The sequence below is a fragment of the Podarcis cretensis genome, assembly GCF_951804945.1.
Source record: "Podarcis cretensis genome assembly, chromosome: 1".
NCBI lineage: Eukaryota > Metazoa > Chordata > Lepidosauria > Squamata > Lacertidae > Podarcis > Podarcis cretensis.
This window is the reverse complement of record NC_137170.1, coordinates 135,906,528-135,926,127: the sequence shown is the minus strand read 5'-3', so window position 1 is coordinate 135,926,127 and position 19,600 is coordinate 135,906,528. Positions and strand designations below refer to the sequence as shown.

Below are 19,600 nucleotides of genomic sequence, written 5' to 3'. Positions count from 1 at the left end.
ACTGTGAAGATGACTAAACAGTTACAGCACGTGATCTGTGGAACTAGCAGTTCAAGCTCTATAGAGTGTTTAAGTGCACTATTGGTTTTGGAAGGGTTAATATTTTTCCAATTAACTCCTGTTGGCTCCTGGTTATATGGGACAAACCCCCAAACATCTGGTAATAATATATCTTTAATAGCTGTCTGCATTTGTGGGAAAGTTTGGCTTGATTTCCCAGAAAATAAGTGTCGTTTGGAGAAGGAATTTTTGCAGCAGAGGACGTAGCTCCAAACCTAAAAGAGTTCTGATGAGAAGAAAGAGCAGGGAGGAGAAAGCAAAAGACCCAGCAGTTCTCCCCCCGCCCACATTTCTGACTTCATAACAAAACAGCAAAACTGATTAACAAGTTTCCCTTGCCCTTATCCTGCAGATAAAATGTTTAGCGCGGCCACATTCCTTTGTATAAAGCTGCCTAGGAAAGTGCGTGTGCAGAGAAAAGCCTTTCCTTGCACTAATTCATGCTAACAGCAACAGGAATGTGCTCAGTGCGGATCCTGCTGTGAAAAGCGACTGGAGTCTTGCTAAAGGCAGTACAGTGGTGCCTCGCATGACGAAATTAATTCGTTCCGCGAGTTGCTTCGTCTTGCGATTTTTTTGTCTTGCGGAGCGCGGATTCCCCGGGTATTAACGGCTTTAAGAAAAAGGAAGCAAACCCGCAAGACGTTTTCATCTTGCGAAGCAAGCCCATAGGGAAATTCGTCTTGCGAAGCAACTCAAGAAACGAAAAACCCTTTCGTCTTGTGTGTTTTTCGTCTAGCGAGGCATTCGTCTTGCGGGGCACCACTGTATCTGATTTTTGTAGTGCCTATTAATGCAACATATTACACGAATGATGTGATTAGCAAACAGTTTGTGGGCTTAAAAAGAAATGATATACCAGACACCAATGAGAGCTTTTCACCTAAGGTTAATTGCCAGTGCAGAGAAGTGGTTCTCATGACTATTGCAGCTGGGGGGAGACAGAAAGCTTAAATCTCCCCACTCCAACAACTGACGGGATTGCTTGCTTGCTTGATTTATTTAGATGTGTTTGACAGTGATAATAATAGTGAAACTTAGCTCAATTGGTCAGACTAGTGTTTGGTTTCACCCCCCCCATCCTCCCCTCCCCCCGGCTGCAGTGACATCTTTTCCCAGGTGTTCACTTCAAATGACACTGATGCCTTAGATGGTGCTTTTGCAAAAGAACCTAATAACTGATCTACAGGACTGGAAGAGGCTGCAAACATTTGCTCAGTCCAGGTGTCAGGGCCAAATGAAGAGAAAAGCTGAAATCTGGCACTGAGCCTGAGGCAAACAGGAGACCCAAGCCCTGGACACATCAGAGGGCAGCCGGATGAGGGCCAAGGCAACATGTGCACATGGATTATTTTGCATTAAGCAAATAGCAGGCGCTGTCTGAATAATACTCACGACTGCTCCCGTCTTGCTTAGCTTGCTCCTTAAAGAATATTTACAAAGAAGGCTAATGAAATGCAGCAGGGCTTGGATGGCAGAAGTTTGGAGAATTTTATGGGTGCCGAGGGAACCAACCAAGGAGTTAGTTGCAGAAAGAAGTCTGATCTAGCCTGAGTCCCAGGGCTCCCCTTGGTGCAAACTATGTTCATGCCACTTTCTCTTAGTCGTGTCACCCAAGACTGAAAGCGTGTGACTGGAATTATACATGCAATAAAATGGAAATGATAGAATTTACCATTAGAAATAATCAGTGCCAGAACTCTAAAAGGTAAAGGTATCCCTGACCGTTAGCTCCAGTCATGAACGACTCTGGGGTTGTGCGCTCATCTCACTCTATAGGCCAAGGGAGCCGGCGTTTGTCTGCAGACAGTTGTTCTGGGTCATGTGGCCAGCATGACTAAGCCGCTTCTGGACACAGAGGAATGGTGGCGGAAACCAGCTGGGGAACCCTCAAGGGAAGAAGGTTCAGAGCCCAAACATTGGTGGTGGGACAATGAAGAGCGGAAGTAGGAGAATGAAGACTGGGAGAGGGGAGTATCAGAAATTGAAGAGGTAACTGAGAAGTTCCTGGCCAGAATAAAACACATTGGGGTTAAATACCACTACATATGCCAGATGATCCAGGATGGACTTGTGGAGCTATCCTACTGCAGCACCCAAGAGATGACTGCTGACATCCTGACGAAACCCCTACCAAGAGAGAGTTTCCAGAATCTACGTGTCAAGCTGGGACTCTGGGTGGTTGAATAAAGTTGTTTATGTTTTGTGTATGTTGTACAGTGGTGCCTCGCAAGACGAAATTAATCCGTTCCGCGATTCTCTTCGTCTAGCGGTTTTTTCGTCTTGCGAAGCAAGCCCATTGACGGCTTAGCGGATTAGCGCTATTAGCGGTCTAGCGGCTTTTAGCGATCAGCTGAGAAGCGGCTTATCAGCAGATCAGCTGTTAAGCGGCTTAGCGGCTTAGGAAAAGGGCGAAAAAAGCAGGAAAAAACCCGCGGGAACTCGCAATACATTTTCGTCGTGCGAAGCAACCCCATAGGGAAATTCGTTTTGCGAAGCGCCTCCAAAACGGTAAAACCCTTTTGTCTAGTGGGCTTTTCGTCTTGCGAGGCGTTCGTCTTGCGGGGCACCACTGTATTGCCTGAGAAGCGGTATGTGGGATGTAAACACAGGAGGAGTCAGTGACAACATTCCTAGAGTGTACATGTTAGAACATGGGGAGGGATGTCTGTCTAGCAAGCAGGTAAACTTCCAGGGGACGGACTTCCTCCGCATGTGACCAGAGGTGGGTGTGGCCTCACCTGTGCAGGTAAATGATAAAAGCACAGGGCAGGCAGCCATATCTCTCTCTCTCATCTTCATCTTCTGAAGGAGCAACATGCCCTCTTGGCTCTCAGCCAAGAGAGGACAGTACTATCTTCCTATAAGATAGATTCTAAGTGTATGTAACCTTTTTAAAGCTGTCTGCCTTCTGGGATCACATTGTGAACAGAACGTGAGTAAACTCTTTTATACTTTTATGAAGACTGTGTCGTGTCTTGTATTTTAAGAGGGAACAAAAGGGGAAATTACCAGAGTAATTATTATAGAGGTTCTAGCGAACCTGTGCAGACGTTACCGTTGCGAACTAAAGGGGAATGTCTATAAACTCTGCTGATATTTTGGGAACTTGTTAGCACAAGTTGGATTAGGATATAATCTCCCAATATATCCTCTCATGCACCCCTGAACATTCCCACAGTAACAGGGTCTAGTGAGCTGGGGGAGTCTACGGCAGAGAAAAGTCCAGAGTCAGAGGCAGAAGCTGAAGCAGGAGAGTGGAAGGAGGGAGGCCAAGAGGCAGAGAGGAGTGAGGCTGGCGAAGAGTCACGCATGTCTCCCTCTGCTGCTGCGACAAGCTCCTCTCCACCCTTGTCTCCCAGAAGAATCACGTAAAGGGCAGAGGAGATAAGCAACACGCAGGCACAGTCTCCAGTTGCTGTGCTCATTAGGCCTGGCACTCCTGTGCAGATCCTGTTTTTTGCTAATAAACAATAAACTGCAACTTGTGTGTTGTGATTTACTGCTGGCTAACTGTTAGGCCACCAGGGGTAACAAGCAATATTTTTCTATCTCATACCACAGCGGAGTCAGCAAGTGCAGCAGCCAAAACCTAGAGATCACATCAAATAATCACAGTATTTTAACTGGAACCTGAGAGACATCATGGTCTGTGGTTGGGTACCCATTAAAGGCTTGTATTAAATCAGAAAATAAGAGGAGAGACCATCATTGACAAAGTAGCTGAACTTTTCCTTCCTAACCACTATTAATTTTATATTCCTTTATCTGTGTCTGATCACTACCAGTCATGGTAGCGGTAGGAGTTTGCAAAAGCTCTTTATTCAAAAACCTTTTACACATTGCAGTTTTATTGTCAATCATAGAAGCCCGCCATCAAAACACACTGCTATGAATCGAATGCAATATGTATGTGTGATTTAGGTTGTAGTTGGGAGATGGAGAGGGGGCTCAAATATGGATATGAAAAAGCACATTACCTGCTCTTCCTACTGCAGACTTCGGGCTCTCAAATTTCAGCAGCACCCTCTGCAACGATAAAATGTGGCACCCCCTGCCTCTCACTTTCTATTCTACAGCATAGTTGCGGCGCCCCCTGTGGTGTCCCCGAGGCTCTGTGCCCAGTGCCCGTTGCGCTTCCCCAGATCCGCCTCTGCTCTTTGTAATTGCATGTGGCCATTTGAATGTGGCCAATACATTCTCCCTCTTTCTTACGCCTCTGTCCTTAAGTGACTACAAAGTGGGGGCTGCGCTCTACCCTAGCTGTTACTGGTAGCATCCAGGAAGTTGACAAGTGGCAGGAAGTATCGAGTGGAAAGGCCCAAACTTTGTAAACACCAGAGGTCAAATCACACATTTCAGCCCTTGAGATTAATGGCTACAATTATTTTCTGCAAAGTTTTTGCAAAAAGCAGCTGGAGGGGCGGCAATAAGGACTAAGGCTGTGGTCCAGGCAATATGGAGTCATTTTCTTTCCTCTTGTTTCATTTTTGCAATGCCTTGTCTGAAGTTGCTGTCTGCTCCATTAGTATACAAATCTTTAGGCAGCTTGAATTGGTGGAGATGCATTTGTGTATCTCCATGGTCCTCAGTCCACTCCAAATGAGCTACACCGATTTGGGCACAAAATGATAACTACTCTCAAAATGGGACCCCCAAACCAGCTTGAGGTTTTCACAGCAGTGATGCTGCAATATCATCACATGTTGTGGCTCAGCAGGCCTTAGAGTGTGACGCACTCATCCGAGCATATAACTACCCTGGCTGAAGAAAGTGAGCCACACGAGATACAGGGTAATCCCATTACACTCTGAGTGCCAGTACTAAGAGCGACAGATGTGAGAACATTTTAAGGGGAGTTTTCCATGTAGATTTTGGATTAAACTTGGCTCTGACCATGAAGTACATACAGTCCTACTTTCAGAGCGTCGGTGGAGAGGGCGGCCGTGGGCCAATTTCTGAGCACAAGTTCTGCCTCTCAGCTTTGCTCTGGAATCCTCTGCCACATCTGGTCAGAAGTAAACAAAAGCCAAAATGTTCAACTACTAAGTAAATTCTAAGAGAAACTCCACCCTCCTGAAACATAAGCTGTAAACTGAGCATCTTGAAAGAGGTAAAGGCCTCCAGGCTAATATGCTGGCTTGTGGTGAGGATGGAGAAGCCAGTTTGTTGTGCTTTGTATGAAGGACATTCCCTGTTTGTCGACTTAGTTGCCTATATTCAGAATTAGACTCCATCTAAAAATAAATTATGGGTACAGAGTAGCCTGGTCCAGGCAGAAAACTGCTGGGATAGTTCTGTTGGTAGAGCATGAGACTCTTAATCTCTGGGTGATGGGTTCAAGCCCCATGTTTGGCAAAAGATTCCAGAATTGCAAGGGGTTGGACTAGATGACCACTCCAGCTCTGCAATTCTGTGATTCTGTGATATGTGTAAGGAGAAATTTCAAGAGGATTAAAATAAAATTTGAAAATAGCTGTAGAAATGGAGAGAACTGAATTTAAGAGTGGAAAAATGAGAAATGGAGAGAACAAAAATTGACAGATTCATGCATCTCTGGTTACAACACCAGCCCAAATTCCTAGTTTGCCCCGAGATAGTAAACCTGTGCCTATGTTTCGCTGTCCCGAGCTGTTGGTGTGGTGGAATCATGACTGGTTTTGTGTTTTCAGGTTATTATATGAGCAAAAAACTTCCCTGCACAAAAATTCTAAGTATTAAGGGAAATGTGTTCTGGCCTAGCATCGTATGCTAGTTTTATATATGAGAGGAAAGTTTCTGCATGGAGAAGCATCGAATGCACTGTTTACTGTACAGTCTAATGTGGTACAGATCAAGCACAAATTTTACAACCTCAATGAGAATTAGCCCCAAAGTTTTCACTGGTTTCCATCATGCCTCAAATAGAGCCTCAGATTAGGGCAACTTTTGGTGGTTGGGGTTTTTGCATATTTTAGTTTCTGCATAATTAAAGCTAGGAAATGTACCAAAACCTTAGTGGACTGGCTGGCTTTCCAGCTTGATGGAAATGCTAGTTAGAAAATAAACCATGCAGCTGTTGAGAATGGTCCTAAGTATTCATGGGGCACATTTGTCTTTGTATGAATCCTCAGCATTGGTACCTTCAGGGGTCCAGTATAAGCAACTGCACATTTGGCAAGAGCATCATTCTGGGGACGGAGAGTTTCTCTGGCTTTCAGGCCTCTGGCAAACTTACAAGCCATAGGAACCCTGCCACTTGCAGATGCTCAAGCAGACACTTGCTTTTAATTTTCAGAGCATTCCAAGAACAGAACTAATGTTCCCAGGCCAGTGCTGCGCTTCCTACGTTATTTACCCAGAACTGTTAGCTCTAGAAAGGACACTCAGCAGTTCACATAGGGAGGTGTATGAGGTGGCCAGAATGGCCTGCTTAAAACCCTTACACAAATTTACAATAAACTTTGCACAAATCAGACACCTACTCACTTTGACTTTAATATTCAAGTCTTACATAAAAACCAAGCTACCCATAATTCTAGCCTCTTCTGGCTTGGTAATCATCATAGGCTCTTGAGTTTTAATCATGAGTGTATTTACTCCCCTCTCACCATAACCTTTATGCATCATTTAAACAATCAGAAGTGACAGAGATAACAATGTTATGTTTGGTTCAGGTGTAGAAACATCCAAGTCCAACACTTTACAAAATGTTAGGGCACATAGTGAGATATCCTTGCTGGGTGCTCCCCCAAAAGAGAAAATCTGCTGCAGTTCAGGTCCGTGTGCTTTCCAGAGACAATGAAATATGTTTTTATTCAGGCAGGTTTCTGCCAGGCATGAAAACTGGGGATTTGTCTTCTGCAATTGTTCCAGAGTTCTAGCATGTGGGCAGTTGCTTTTAGGTTAAATTCTGGTCTGAAATAAATTTTAATAATAAATATGGAAATAACCAGTGCTTGGAAAGTTTATTTTTTAAAAAGGAACCCATTCTAGTTCAATTTCATCCAACTGAACTGTTTGTTCATAAAAAACCCTATCCTCTGTGATTTCTTTCAGCATCTAGCATGTTATAATTTAAGCTGCTATGCTGATGGATATGATCCAAAAGTAAATGGTCCACAAGTGTCAACAGGTGAAGCTTTCTTCCTAATGTATTTCCTTACTAGAAAAGGCTTACCCTGCTATATTTCTTACTGCAAGCTGCTCCTCTCAGAAGAGAGCGAGTCTCTTCAGCAGCAAAGATACAGGAAATGCCTGCCTTGCCTTCTTTCTGATTGCTTAGCGGCAGTGATTAAGTCACAAAGCATCCATAGAAACAGCAGTTCCTCCATGTCTGCATAATATGCCTAAAATTGTTGCTGCCCTGTTTTGCTTTCTAACTTTCATTATAGATGTCCAATTGACTTATTGCTGTGTTTTTTTTTAAAAAAATGCAAGAGTCTAGTTCACCTGCTGGGGGAGTGTGGGAGGGAATGAACATGAAGAGGAGTTAGAAATCATTCAAAGTTCTGCCCCAAACGAACTTCACTCTGTTTTAGTTCCCCTGGCAATTATGGGAAGTAAATGCTGTCGGTGTGCTTCATATTATCCATTACACAAAATACTGTTTACTTTTTTTATAGCTCCATGTTAAATTCCATGCTCATCCCACACAAACAGCAGACAGGATTTTGGCATTGAGAAAGATGTAGCATAAATCAATGTGCAGAGAGCCTCCCAGGTATTTATCATGTTCCCAACCCCTCCAGTCAGTTAATATGTATTATGTTGCAACAGTGATTCCAAAACAAATCTAGCTGGATAGCAGACAACCATCTCCATAGGGTATTCATCTAGAATTACTGGTATTAAAGAATCGGTGTCATTCTGTCTGCATTCGAGTTCTGCTTTATATGGATTCTTATCCCTTCTGGTTCCCTGTGCACAATGTAACACATGTCAAAGGGGACTTAATCTAGATCAGAAACTCTACAGCACGTATTTCCCAGTTTTCCAACAATTTGGCAGTCCATGGGTAACATTTTAGCATATATTTACAGAAGTAACAGCACATCAGATTAACTGGCTGTTTTCTGATGCCAGACAGATGAGCAATAATTGCTGTCTATACACCTAACATCACATGCGGTTCTGAGACCCAAAGTACTGGTTGTTTTAGTTGGGCAATGCCTGCTAATGTTATAACACTGCTTCCTAGCATTGCTTCACAGCCTTTTCCCTCTAGACAAAAATGCACTTATAAGTGCGACAATGTATAATGGGCTTCCTTTCTCTGCTCCTATCATGCTTGCAGCTAAAGGTATTCTGTCTGTCTGTATGTCTGTTCTGCTGACACAGGATTTCTACCCAAGCTGAATCCAATAGCAAGTCTTGGTACCATGCATGATTCCCACCCTCCACTCCCATGACATGCTGTCACCTTGTCTTAGATTCTTTACCTCATTTTATTCCCGTAATAAATTGTAGAAGTAAACTCACTCTTGTTTCTTCAGTGTCTTTGATGTGGTCTTTTAGCATGCAGTTTGCTTTGTTCAGTTATTGTTGGGAAATGTCCTTTTCAGGCATCATGTTGTAAAAACTGCATAGAACCATAGACTTAAGGTCTAGCGCAAAGGATTTTAGCCACCTCAAGTTTTCTCAAATTTGCCAAAACCATAATGTTGTACAAGTCCTAATAGATCCAATATGCGATTGTGGACTTCTGCTACTCGACATTGTCTCCATAAGGTTGTTAAAGACCACTGGAAAAAACATCTGTCTCTACAGACCTTGATAACTATTTGTCATAAAAGGGTTTTATAGTGTTTATTAGAAAAAGAGCAGATTGACCTTAATTTTCCAACATTTGGACAGCTTTCTTTGCAAGTGAAAATTCCTTACCACATTTAAATACTATAAATGAAAACGTTACATTCAAACGTAGAATATAAACGAGGCATGTGCTGTGCTGTCCCTTTGTGAGGAATCACTACTTATTGTTGTGTAACAAGAGATGTTTGAATTGCTCTCTACCATTTATTGCACTTGTAATCAACTGGTACTTGGCAATTTACTACAATCTGTAGAGTTTTATGAATGTGAAAATACCATGCCTTTAGGGGTGGAGGGGTGTTTTTGGCATTTTCAGAGATAACTATTTGCTGCTCTTTTTAAAAAGCCACCAACCTCCCACTTGGTTTCTTATAGGCATCCAACTGGGATTATGGGAGGAGAGCAATTCAGGAGATTATGGGCTGGCAGAAGTACACCCGGCTGTGGATGAGGAACCCAGGGCTGGGTTCCACCCAGCTCCACCTAATTGTCTCAGTACTGGTCAATGAGAGCAGAAGTTAGCATATGCTGATTTCACCCCGCATTTCCCAAGTGCTGAGAAAGGAGTGTGAACTGATTGTGCTATATCCTGTTGTAGTAAATTCCAGGGCCCATGAAGCACTGGGGCAGTGGGCTCAGAAAAGCTGGGAGGGGTGGCAGATCCAGAGGCCCACAAGGAGCATGCTGCTTCTTGAGTCCTGCACTTGACGCTCCCCTCCTCTTTCTCCTCTGCCCCCCCATCTCCCTTTTCCTCCCCTCCCCCAGCCTCAGGGGGTGGCAGTAGAGTCATCACCGTCAGAGGACCTAGTAAATTCTCATCATTCATGTATTGCCTTCCTGTTTTTCAGAATGGTTTGTTCCCAGAGGTTTGCCTTTCAAGATGCTCAGAGTTTCTAAAGGTAAAGGTAAAGGTAGGTCCAGTCATGGCCGACTCTGGGGTTGTGGCGCTCATCTCGCTTTATTGGCCGAGGGAGCCGGCGTACAGCTTCTGGGTCATGTGGCCAGCATGATTAAGCTGCTTCTGGTGAACCAGAGCAGTGCACGGAAACGCTGTTTACCTTCCCGCTGGAGCGGTACCTATTTATCTACTTGCACTTTGATGTGCTTTCAAACTGCTAGGTTGGCAGGAGCAGGGACTGAGCAACGGGAGCTCACCCCGTCGCGGGGATTCGAACCGCTGACCTTCTGATCAGCAAGTCCTAGGCTTTGTGGTTTAACCCACAGTGCCACCTGTGTCTCAGAGTTTCCAGCAGAGCTTAAAAGTGAATAGGAATGTCGAGGGAGGATCAAAACAAAAAAAATCAACCAACACTAAATATATGCTTATTGGATCCAATCTGATCAAACAGAAGCATGGAAGAGGAAGGAGGCAGTGGAGGCAGGTGAGACAAAGAGCCTGTCAAGGAAAACCAAGAAGGAGCACACAAAGACCAAAGGCAGAGCTTGTTACTAGCAGAGCTGCACAGACTTTTATTAAATACAAACAATGGCAAACACAGCAGGCTCCCAGAGGCTGGAGCTTCCTGAGCTAAGTCCAAAAGTCTGTGGGTGATTCTCTTAGGGATATTTTCAGCAGTTCCTGCCGCATTAAATTTTTTATTTGTCTCCATTTCTATGAAATAATTCTATATTTAAAGGAATATTTTCCTCACCTTGTTCTCTGCTTGGTAACGAAAATGGCTTGCTTTGCTTTGGCTGTGCCTCACTGGAAGCAGCCCAGTCCTTGCAGGAACCCATGAGGACCCGGTTGATGCTCCTGGGCTCCTGCCTGTTCCACTTCCAACATGAAATGGGAGAAAGTCATGCCACATTCTTAGGACAGAGATCCAAACATTTTAAGGATGAGCCAAGGACAATCAGGGTTCAAAGATGGAAGGAACAATTGAATAATTAAAAGAAACAGCTATTTCAAAGCAACCACTGCTCTAGATTAGGCCAGATCTCAGTCCTACTACAGGTGCTGCAAAAAAGGGTAAAATTAAAAAAAACCATCTTAGCTAAACTGAGCTAAATAAAGACTAGCGAGACCAACCTTCTTCCAAAGTCTTACCAAGGGAAATCCCAGGCAAAACCTATATAAAATAGTTAGCACTGTACAGCTGAAACACAGACTGGCCTTGAGCATAAATTTAAAATTCAGGAACAAAATCAAAATCACAAAATGCAACTTATAAAGCAACTTATTAGTATGTGCACACATACATACATACATACATACATACATATATATATAGATATATATATATATTTATATACATATATTTGTTATTAAAGAAAAGTTTCCAAGGAGAAGAGGGGTGTGTGAAGCCGTAAGTATACGCATTGTAGAAGCTGGGTGAAGAAGCGTCATTGGCTAGAGAGGGTCATGTGATGCAGAATGATGTGTGATTGGCAGAAATTAGAGTGCGCCCATTCCAGTGACCTCAGACGTCAGCCTAGAATAAATAATTGTAAAAAATAAATGGGAGGGAAAGTGGGGAATCGCTTAAAGTTTATGACAAACATAGACACTGAGGACTTCACTCCATACTCCTTAGGTCCCCTGTTCACATTAATTCAAACATGGAAAAGAGCTTGCTAATGATTCTGACAAGCTAATTTACATTCACGTTGCCTGCAATACCATGGATTTTGTCACACTCATCCTTTTCTCCTAAAAAATAGCATCTGATCTAATTTAAACACAATTACAGTTAGTATATTTAAAAGAAGACAAAAAGAAGGAAGTTATAACAAATGAAGCGTTGCTGTATGGAGGGCTCACCTTCAGCGCTCCAGCCAGCCAGCCAGCCAGGCCCTTTCCCAGAATACTCCACCCTTGCCCCCTGCTTCTGAGTTGGTCAGTAACCCTGACCCAAGAGGAGACAAGTCAGCTCTCCTCACCCAAGTGACATTTGATTGTCTACAAGAGTACATATGTTTCTTGCGGTGAACTTGGTTTCAATTTGCCTGGTAGGATAGTGAGCAGGCAGGCATATATGACGTCTTTATAAATGACATGGCTGGAGGAACTGAGGGGATTCTCAGCAAATTTTCAGATGACACCAACCCTGGGAGGGGAGGCCAATGCCGCAGAGGATAGAATTGGGATGACCTTAACAGATTGGAGAAATAAGTCCAAACTAAGAAAGTGAATTTCAGTAGGGACAAATATAAGGTTCTGCACTTAGAATCATAGAATCATAGAATCATAGAGTTGGAAGAGACCACAAGGGCCAAGCAGGAAACACCATCAGAGCACTCCTGACATATGGTTGTCAAGCCTCTGCTTAAAGACCTCCAAAGAAGGAGACTCCACCACACTCCTTGGCAGCAAATTCCACTGTCAAACAGCTCTTACTGTCAGGAAGTTCTTCCTAATGTTTAGGTAGAATCTTCTTTCTTGTAGTTTGGAACCATTGCTCCGTGTCTGCTTCTTTGGAGCAGCAGAAAACAACCTTTCTCCCTCCTCTATGTGACATCCTTTTATATATTTGAACATGGCTATCATATCACCTCTTACCCTCCTCTTCTCCAGGCTAAACATGCCAGCTCCCTTAGCCGTTCCTCATAAGGCATCGTTTCCAGGCCTTTGACCATTTTGGTTGCCCTCCTCTGGACACGTTCCAGAGGTTCTTTCTTAGGCAGGAAGAACCAGATGCACAAATATAAGACACCTGGCTTACTAGCAGAACATGTGAAAAGGATCTAACATGAGTTGACAGTGTGATGCAGAAGCAAAAATCGCTAATGCTATTCTCGGCTGCATCAACAGAAGTCTAGTGTCCCAATCAAGGGAAGTAATAGTACCACTCTATTCTGCCACATCAGACCACACCTGGAATACTGTGTCCAATTCTGGGCACCACAATTTAAGAAGGATGTTGACAAGCTGGAGCGAGTGCAGGGGAGGGCAACCAAGATGATCAAGGGTCTGGAAACTAAGCCTTACGAGGAGCACTTGAAAGAGCTGGGTATGTTTAGCCTGGAAAAGTGACTGAGAGGAGATAGGATAGCCATCTTCAAAAATCTCAAAGGCTGTCACGTGGAAGAAGGAGCCAGCTTGTTTTCCCTTGCTCCAGAAGGTACAACCCAGAACTTCAAGTTACAAAAAAGGAGATTCTGAGTGAACTTCAGGAGTAACTTTCTGACGGAAACAGCTGTTCAACATTGGAACAGACATAAGATGGTGGACTCAACTTCACTGGAAGCTTTTAAGCAGAGGAGGAATGTATGATCTAGTTGAGATTCCTGCATTGCAGGGAGTTGGGAGAGATGACCATCAGTGTCCCTTCCAACTCTATGATCCTTCCTGTGCAGCTGTGCCACCCACACATTTCCTGTTTCATCCATACCAGTTTGGCCGCTATTAAAACACATCCTATTATTTCAAATAGCAGATAGGATAATTTTTTAAAGTCTGATTAAGATGGAATGACCAACCTATTATCATTCTCCTTATTTGCCCTTATTCAGAAAAGTGCCTGATAAGATAAAAATATATACAGGAAATGCAAATGCAATTCATTTTTTAGGATCAAAACAAGCAATAATATTGCAAAATAAATTATGCATCTCTGTGGGTGGGATTCACCTAATGAACCCTTTCAGCATAAGCCCTGTGAAAGGACTTTCACTTGTGCAATGGGGCTGCCCGCTGCACCCCCCCCCCCAAATTGGCTTGGGAATTAGGAAACCCCAGAACAGCATGCAGGGGGAGGAAAGGTGGGGTTGTTCCTTCTGGCAAGCGGAAATGCTTTTCCAGACGGAAGAATTGTGACATTGAATTACACCCTTTGAATGAGTTACGAGAGATTCTGACATAGCCAAACTAATTTGAAAGTTATGAAAAGAGATATATGTACTGAGAAAATAGTTGGATTTTTTTAATCGTTTACAGCTATCATTACCAGATTAATAGAAAAAGGGGAACCATCAACATAACTGTTCACTGAATTCCCCAAAACTCGATTGATGGATGATCTCATTTCTTGCTGCCATGAGGAGCAAAGAGTACATGTTGGCATCAGAGACGTTTGTATTGTGGTCTAATTGGCCACTTTATTTATATCTTGGGTTATGAAAGTGGAGTGAGGGAGGTACTTAGGAAACCTTAGTAAGCAGCTCTCACCTGGCATTGATGAGGTACTGAGCAAGGCTGATGTTAGCTGGGGTTCCTGTGATGGTAATTTGGCGTTCTGATGAACCTTCTGTGGCATTGGCGATTTTGATCTGTGCTCCAGACATCTGTCTAATTTCATTGATTTTGGTCCCTTGGCGTCCGATTATGCAGCCTATTAGCTAGAAAAAAAGGCACAGGGGCATTTCTTAATTTGGTCCACTGGTGTTAAAGATTGTGAGTAGTATCGTAGGGCTTGTGAGATATGTCAGGGCACATGTTTCTGTTTTGAATACTCTGGAAATGTAATATTCAAAAGCGCTCTGCTATATCACTTTCCTGCTGAACTGTTCTTGTGTCTTGGCAATCTCTTCCAAACTATTCAGGTTATAAACAGTCACCACCAGGCCTGTTTATGACCTGCATGGCACTTTGTCTTGCCACAAATCATGGCTAACGAAATGGCTGAGGAGACTTTAGAGGCCTGCATCCTCGCCCCAGTCCCAACCCCTCCAGCTTCCTGCATGTTGTGGTGGCAGATGGTGTGAAAAGAGAGATGTGGTGGACCCAGTCAGCTCCATGTCCCCTTCTCCCTATACTATAAGATGGTGTTGGTGGCAGTGCCTTGAATAAGGGCCGAAAGGGCTCTCTGTCCCCTCACCCTTCTCTCCAAGAGGGCTGTGAGCTGCAGGTGTGGTGTTCTTCCTCAGCCTCAGCCCTTCTGCCTTTTCTCTCCTCCCAGGTGTGCTCAGAATGGAGCAAGGGCTTGTGCTCTGAGCTGAGCACCAGGGGAAATGAAGGGGCACAGAAAGGTCTGTGATCGGCCAGGTCAACACACAGCCTGGTGCCCCACTTCTGTAGTGGCAGAGCTGGACGGGGGGGGGGCACATAAGCAGGGATGAGAAGGTAACTGATTTTTTTGTGCCCACTAACTCATTAGCTCCTCCAATCAAAGCCACTAACAAGAACGAATCTTCAGTAATACCAGTAGCTGTCAGTGAACTAAAGTGAGCATGCAAACCTTCTAAGCACAGCCATGGCTTAAACATTTCAAGTGTGAAAAAGAGAAGCAGAGAAGAGGCAGCTGGAAACCAAAACCCCAAGGCAAAATCTTAAGAATGGTCAAACAAGCTCAAGCAAAAGATGCTTCTGAGCAAAAAGAACCATCATCAAAATAAAAGTAGTCTTCAAACACATGAGTGTTAATCGAAATGTTATTTCAGCTATAAACACAGGAATTTTAGCCACCAGGTGTTAAGAAAGATTCACTACAGCTGTGTCCACAATGGGACACTCAGCCACACCTGAGTTGCTGTTTCTGTGAGCACCTTTGTCACTTTTAATGTTAGGCCTCCAAAATCTATCTTGATGTTTCCTGTCCACAGTATTTTTGAATTTACTTGCTGCTAAATTTACACCTAAGTAGGTCTGCTAAATGCTGCTGTTGCTCATTTTTGGCTGTCCTTTGGGAAACCCCTCGAGGAAAATTCCTAGGAGGACCATCCCTACAGTAAAAACAATTTTTGCATTGCTGTGACCTGCCCTGGGACCGTGGTGAAGGAGCAGGTAAGAAATCATCCAAAACAATATATGATAAAGTAAATCTAATTAAGTAGCTGCCTTGAACATCAATGAAACTGAAATTGTCATACAGAGCTAGGGATTGAGGAGATACTCAATCTTGCTCATGTTCTAGTTAGAACATTTTAGTTTAGTTATTTTGCACTTTCTGGAACAATGTGTGAACGAAAACACAGCTTTTCTTTAGAGCTTGTCCTTCTCTGAATTTTGCGTTTCCATCTTCCGCCTAAGCAATATGTACAAAATGAATATTTTAAGGGAAAATATGCACAAAAATGCATTTATTAGGGGAAACTGCTTGAAAAATGTGCTAGTTACTGAAAACCTACATACAAGCAGGAGAAGTTTGCACAAAAAAGGCTGATGGATTTTCATGAGGATTTTTTTAAATATAAAATTGCAAATTGTTGTAGAAATGTGAAGAACTGAATTTAAGACTGGAAACATGAGAAACTTAGATAACTCAACATGACAGATTTGTTTATCCCTATACACAGTGCAATATACCACATTCCACATGATTCAAGCAGAGTTGAATGTTTTGAAACTGTATCTCTTTCATCTCTCATCTCTCACTCTCGAATGCTGTGGAGCTGGAGGGTCCACATTTTCGGTTGCCTTGAGACATAAAGGTCTGCTGGACTCCAAGATACACCCTGTTTCTGGAGGAATGAAGCAGCTGTCTATATCATGACAACTTGCAGTGTTGCTTCTACACTGTTAGTGCTTTCCCCAGTAGTACCAGATTTTGATTTTCTTCTATTACAAGTGCAATGTAATTTTTTAAAAAAGCTTTTTGTAGTGATCTAGCTCAAAGGCAGGACCAACTATCTATCAAACTCATCACAGAGCATCCTAAGAAACTGGAGCCAGAGAGTAAGAATTTAACCAAACCTGGCAATGTATCTGAAGGGTGGGGCATAAATCTAAATAATATACAAATAAATCCAACAATGATTTTACAAACAGCAACTGAATATGGGTGTAAAAAAAGCTGATGTAAGTTTAGGCTGCATTATGAAAAATAATGGTTCCACTTGGTTCTGCACTTGTCAGACATCATCAGAACTGCAGAGCATGACAAGAAGGATGTAGAAAAATTGGTTCCAAAGATGGCAGTGAAGATGCAGGGATATGGACAGCAAAGGTGGAAGGAACTGGGCATTTGTAACATGAATAAAAAAGGTGAGAAGGGACATGAAAGCACACTTCAAATACCCAAAGGGGCTGTCACACAGAGGAGGGTGTTGATTTGGTTTCTTCTGCCTAGGAGGGCAAAGCTAGATCTAATGGGCTTCTATCACAGAAGATAGGAGCAACGTCTTATTGGTAAGGACCACTTGACAATGGAACCAATTGCTGGCTTGTGTATGTGTGTGTGCTAGAGGTCTTCATAGAGAGGTTTGACAGTCATCTGTTGGGAATACACCACATCTGGATTTTCTGATTCAAGTGGAAGCTTGGTCCACGGGCCCCTCTCCAACTCTACTATTCTATGGTTCTGTGAACCATGTAAGAATATAGAAAGATGTGCAAGCTTGTGCCCTATCAACCAGAAAGCAACAAGGTATTGGGGATAAATCTAACAGAATCCACAATGATAGGACCTCAGAAGCAAATGGTGAAGAGAATATTGTCCCTTTCATACTCCAAAAATAAATTGCTTCAACAACTCTATGGATGCATTTCTATGGAATCTTATTGAGGAACAGGTTACAGTGAACATGGCTTGCATATTGAAAATAATGCATATTCATGCCTATATCTGTCCAGAACATGAAGTCACAGTATACTCAACGTGCGGATGGGGTAACTCTCATAAGCACCCTGGTTTTCATCTGTGAAGTGTTGGAGAATATATTATAATAGGAGCTGTAATCAAAATACATAACACAAGCCATTCTGGAAACGGCTCACAGTATATTGCTGTCTATATAATTTAAGTTAGTAGAAAGAAAAATAGGTCTTTTAAATGGTAGATTTCCTGAAGAATTGTTCTGTAGGATCGGAGGCAGATCATTTATAATGGGCCAGAGAGCCAGACTGGATTACAGATTCAGAAGAAGCTCCTAGTCCTAGAGAGAACATCCCATTTATTGTTGTTGAGGATAACACCACTTTAAGACACCAGAATTAATAATGACTTGCTGTTCAAAAAGCCAAAAGTCTTTGTCTCATTCAAATATACTATGGTGGCCTCTAAATTTCAGGTTGCATGCCAAGCTCAAAAATCAATGGCATAAACCAAACTAAACTAAACTAAACTAAACTGAAACACTCAAGTCAGAATTCCTCCATCACCTTTTCCTCCTCAACCACATTATTTGTTCACCTTCAGATGCAGGTATGCATTTTTAGAAACCTGCTTAAATATTTTTGTTAAGGTTTTATTGAATGTCGAACAGAAGAGTGTTGATGTAATTGTGATAGACAGTGTCCCTGCACATACATTAACTGAAACCAGAGCTCAGATTGCTTTCATTTGCATAATGGATAAACAATGCAAACCATCTATACATGAGGTTTTAATGGTGGTCATGCTGTCTCTGTAGGGGACGACTGTCATGGCTTGCCCCGGGGAATGAATGAACAAACCTGGGAAAGAGTTTTGGTTGCCCATATTCAGGGAAGATGAATTCAAACAAATTAAATATAACTGAGATTAATTTTTAAGAGTATGTTCATGCCAAAATTTGCATGCTCAGTGGGGGAGAATTAATGTTTGTTGCTAAGCAAATTGCCCCCACAAATTAAAAGCATACCAGAAACAATTATGTATTTCAATTCAACAAACACTAACAGTACATTTGGGCTCTGGAAATTTCATAAGAAAAGAACAGAGAAGGGGAGACTCTGAAGGACCTATGCCTGTTTGAAATAGGAACTTTTTAATCTTTGCAGGGTCCTCTAATGAGCCAGGATAAATTGACAGGAAGCTCACAATTGCAAATAAGATAGAGCTATATTCTACGTTGTTTATTATAACATTTATATTGCACCTTTTCTCCATGCCAATAGATACAAAACCACAATTTCATGAAGCTGGAAACGCATGTTCAGAAACTTCAGTCAGACCCTTTTCACTGTCTTTTTCTAAAATGCACTCCACCATGGTTTTTGTCTTGCTTAGCTCTCAACTGTTTCCAGACCTGGGGTCTCCAACGTGGTGCATACGGCAGGGGCACTGTACCCCCAGAAACCACCCTTGGTGTCCACCAAGGCCCTTAGTCCTTCCAGACAGATAGATAGCTTGTTATGGGGAGTGTACTTCCCTCCTCTGTGTTTTATTTGATTTTTTTTTAAGGTGGAGGTATTTTGTCTGCTTGGGACAGGGGGCTATTATAACTCTTTTTTCTTCTGTGAAATTAGTGTTTTGTGGTGCTCATGGCAGTTTTTTAGATTTTCAAATGTGTTTCTGTCCTGGGTCCAAAACATTTGGGAACTCCTGTTCTAAACCATACTCATAATGTGTGAAATGAGCACAGCTGGAGCTGTGCTCTGAAATAAGTCACAATAAATAAATAGCCAGCATGAAAACCTTTCTAAACATCAAATGTAGAATTTCTGCAGGGGCTATTTGAAAAGGAGTACTATATGTGTTCTGTTCTGTTTCTCATAAACTGTCAAACTGGTTTTTAAAAATAGGGGAGGAATTACTTGCTTTTTATCTAGAAACAAATGGGGTATTTGCATGAACAAGTAGTCAACGAAGCACAACCTATCCTGTTAGAATACAGTACCCAGATAATAAGAAACGGAGCCACGACCCCTCCCACTTCCCACTTCTCTCCCACCACAAAGTCATAGCTGTCAACGTTTTCCCTTTTTTTAAGGGAAATTCCCTTATTCCGAATAGGATTACTCACAAGAAAAGGGAAAAGTTGACAGCTATGCACAAAGTAAGTCCCACCATTTTCCAGCTCATCTCCAATTGCACTGCTTTGATTACCACCCGGCACAGAGGTCGGGATCAGAATGGGCAAGGAAAACAACTCCCTTTTCATCCCATAAGGCAACTTGTGAAAGTACCTGCCTGCAGCTGGCAAACCTCTAATGCTGTAGGACTAG

General features: G+C 42.7%; 1 protein-coding gene across 36 annotated transcripts in view; it reads right to left on the bottom strand.

The window, feature by feature from the left end:
* Positions 1 to 10,292: 10,292 nt before the first annotated feature.
* Positions 10,293 to 19,600, bottom strand: part of PCBP3 (poly(rC) binding protein 3) — a gene marked incomplete at both ends in the record, with an annotated part of 72,899 nt that continues 63,591 nt past the window's right edge. For 34 of the 36 annotated variants that reach the window (XM_079981845.1, XM_079981838.1, XM_079981856.1 and 31 more), the window contains 2 exons: positions 10,293 to 11,288; positions 13,964 to 14,133. In XM_079981845.1, coding sequence (XP_079837971.1) covers positions 11,252 to 11,288; positions 13,964 to 14,133 — 207 coding nt within the window. Of the gene's footprint in view, positions 11,289 to 13,959; positions 14,134 to 19,600 lie in introns of those variants that run through there. The other 2 variants (XM_079981860.1, XM_079981863.1) reach the window with 2 other exon arrangements.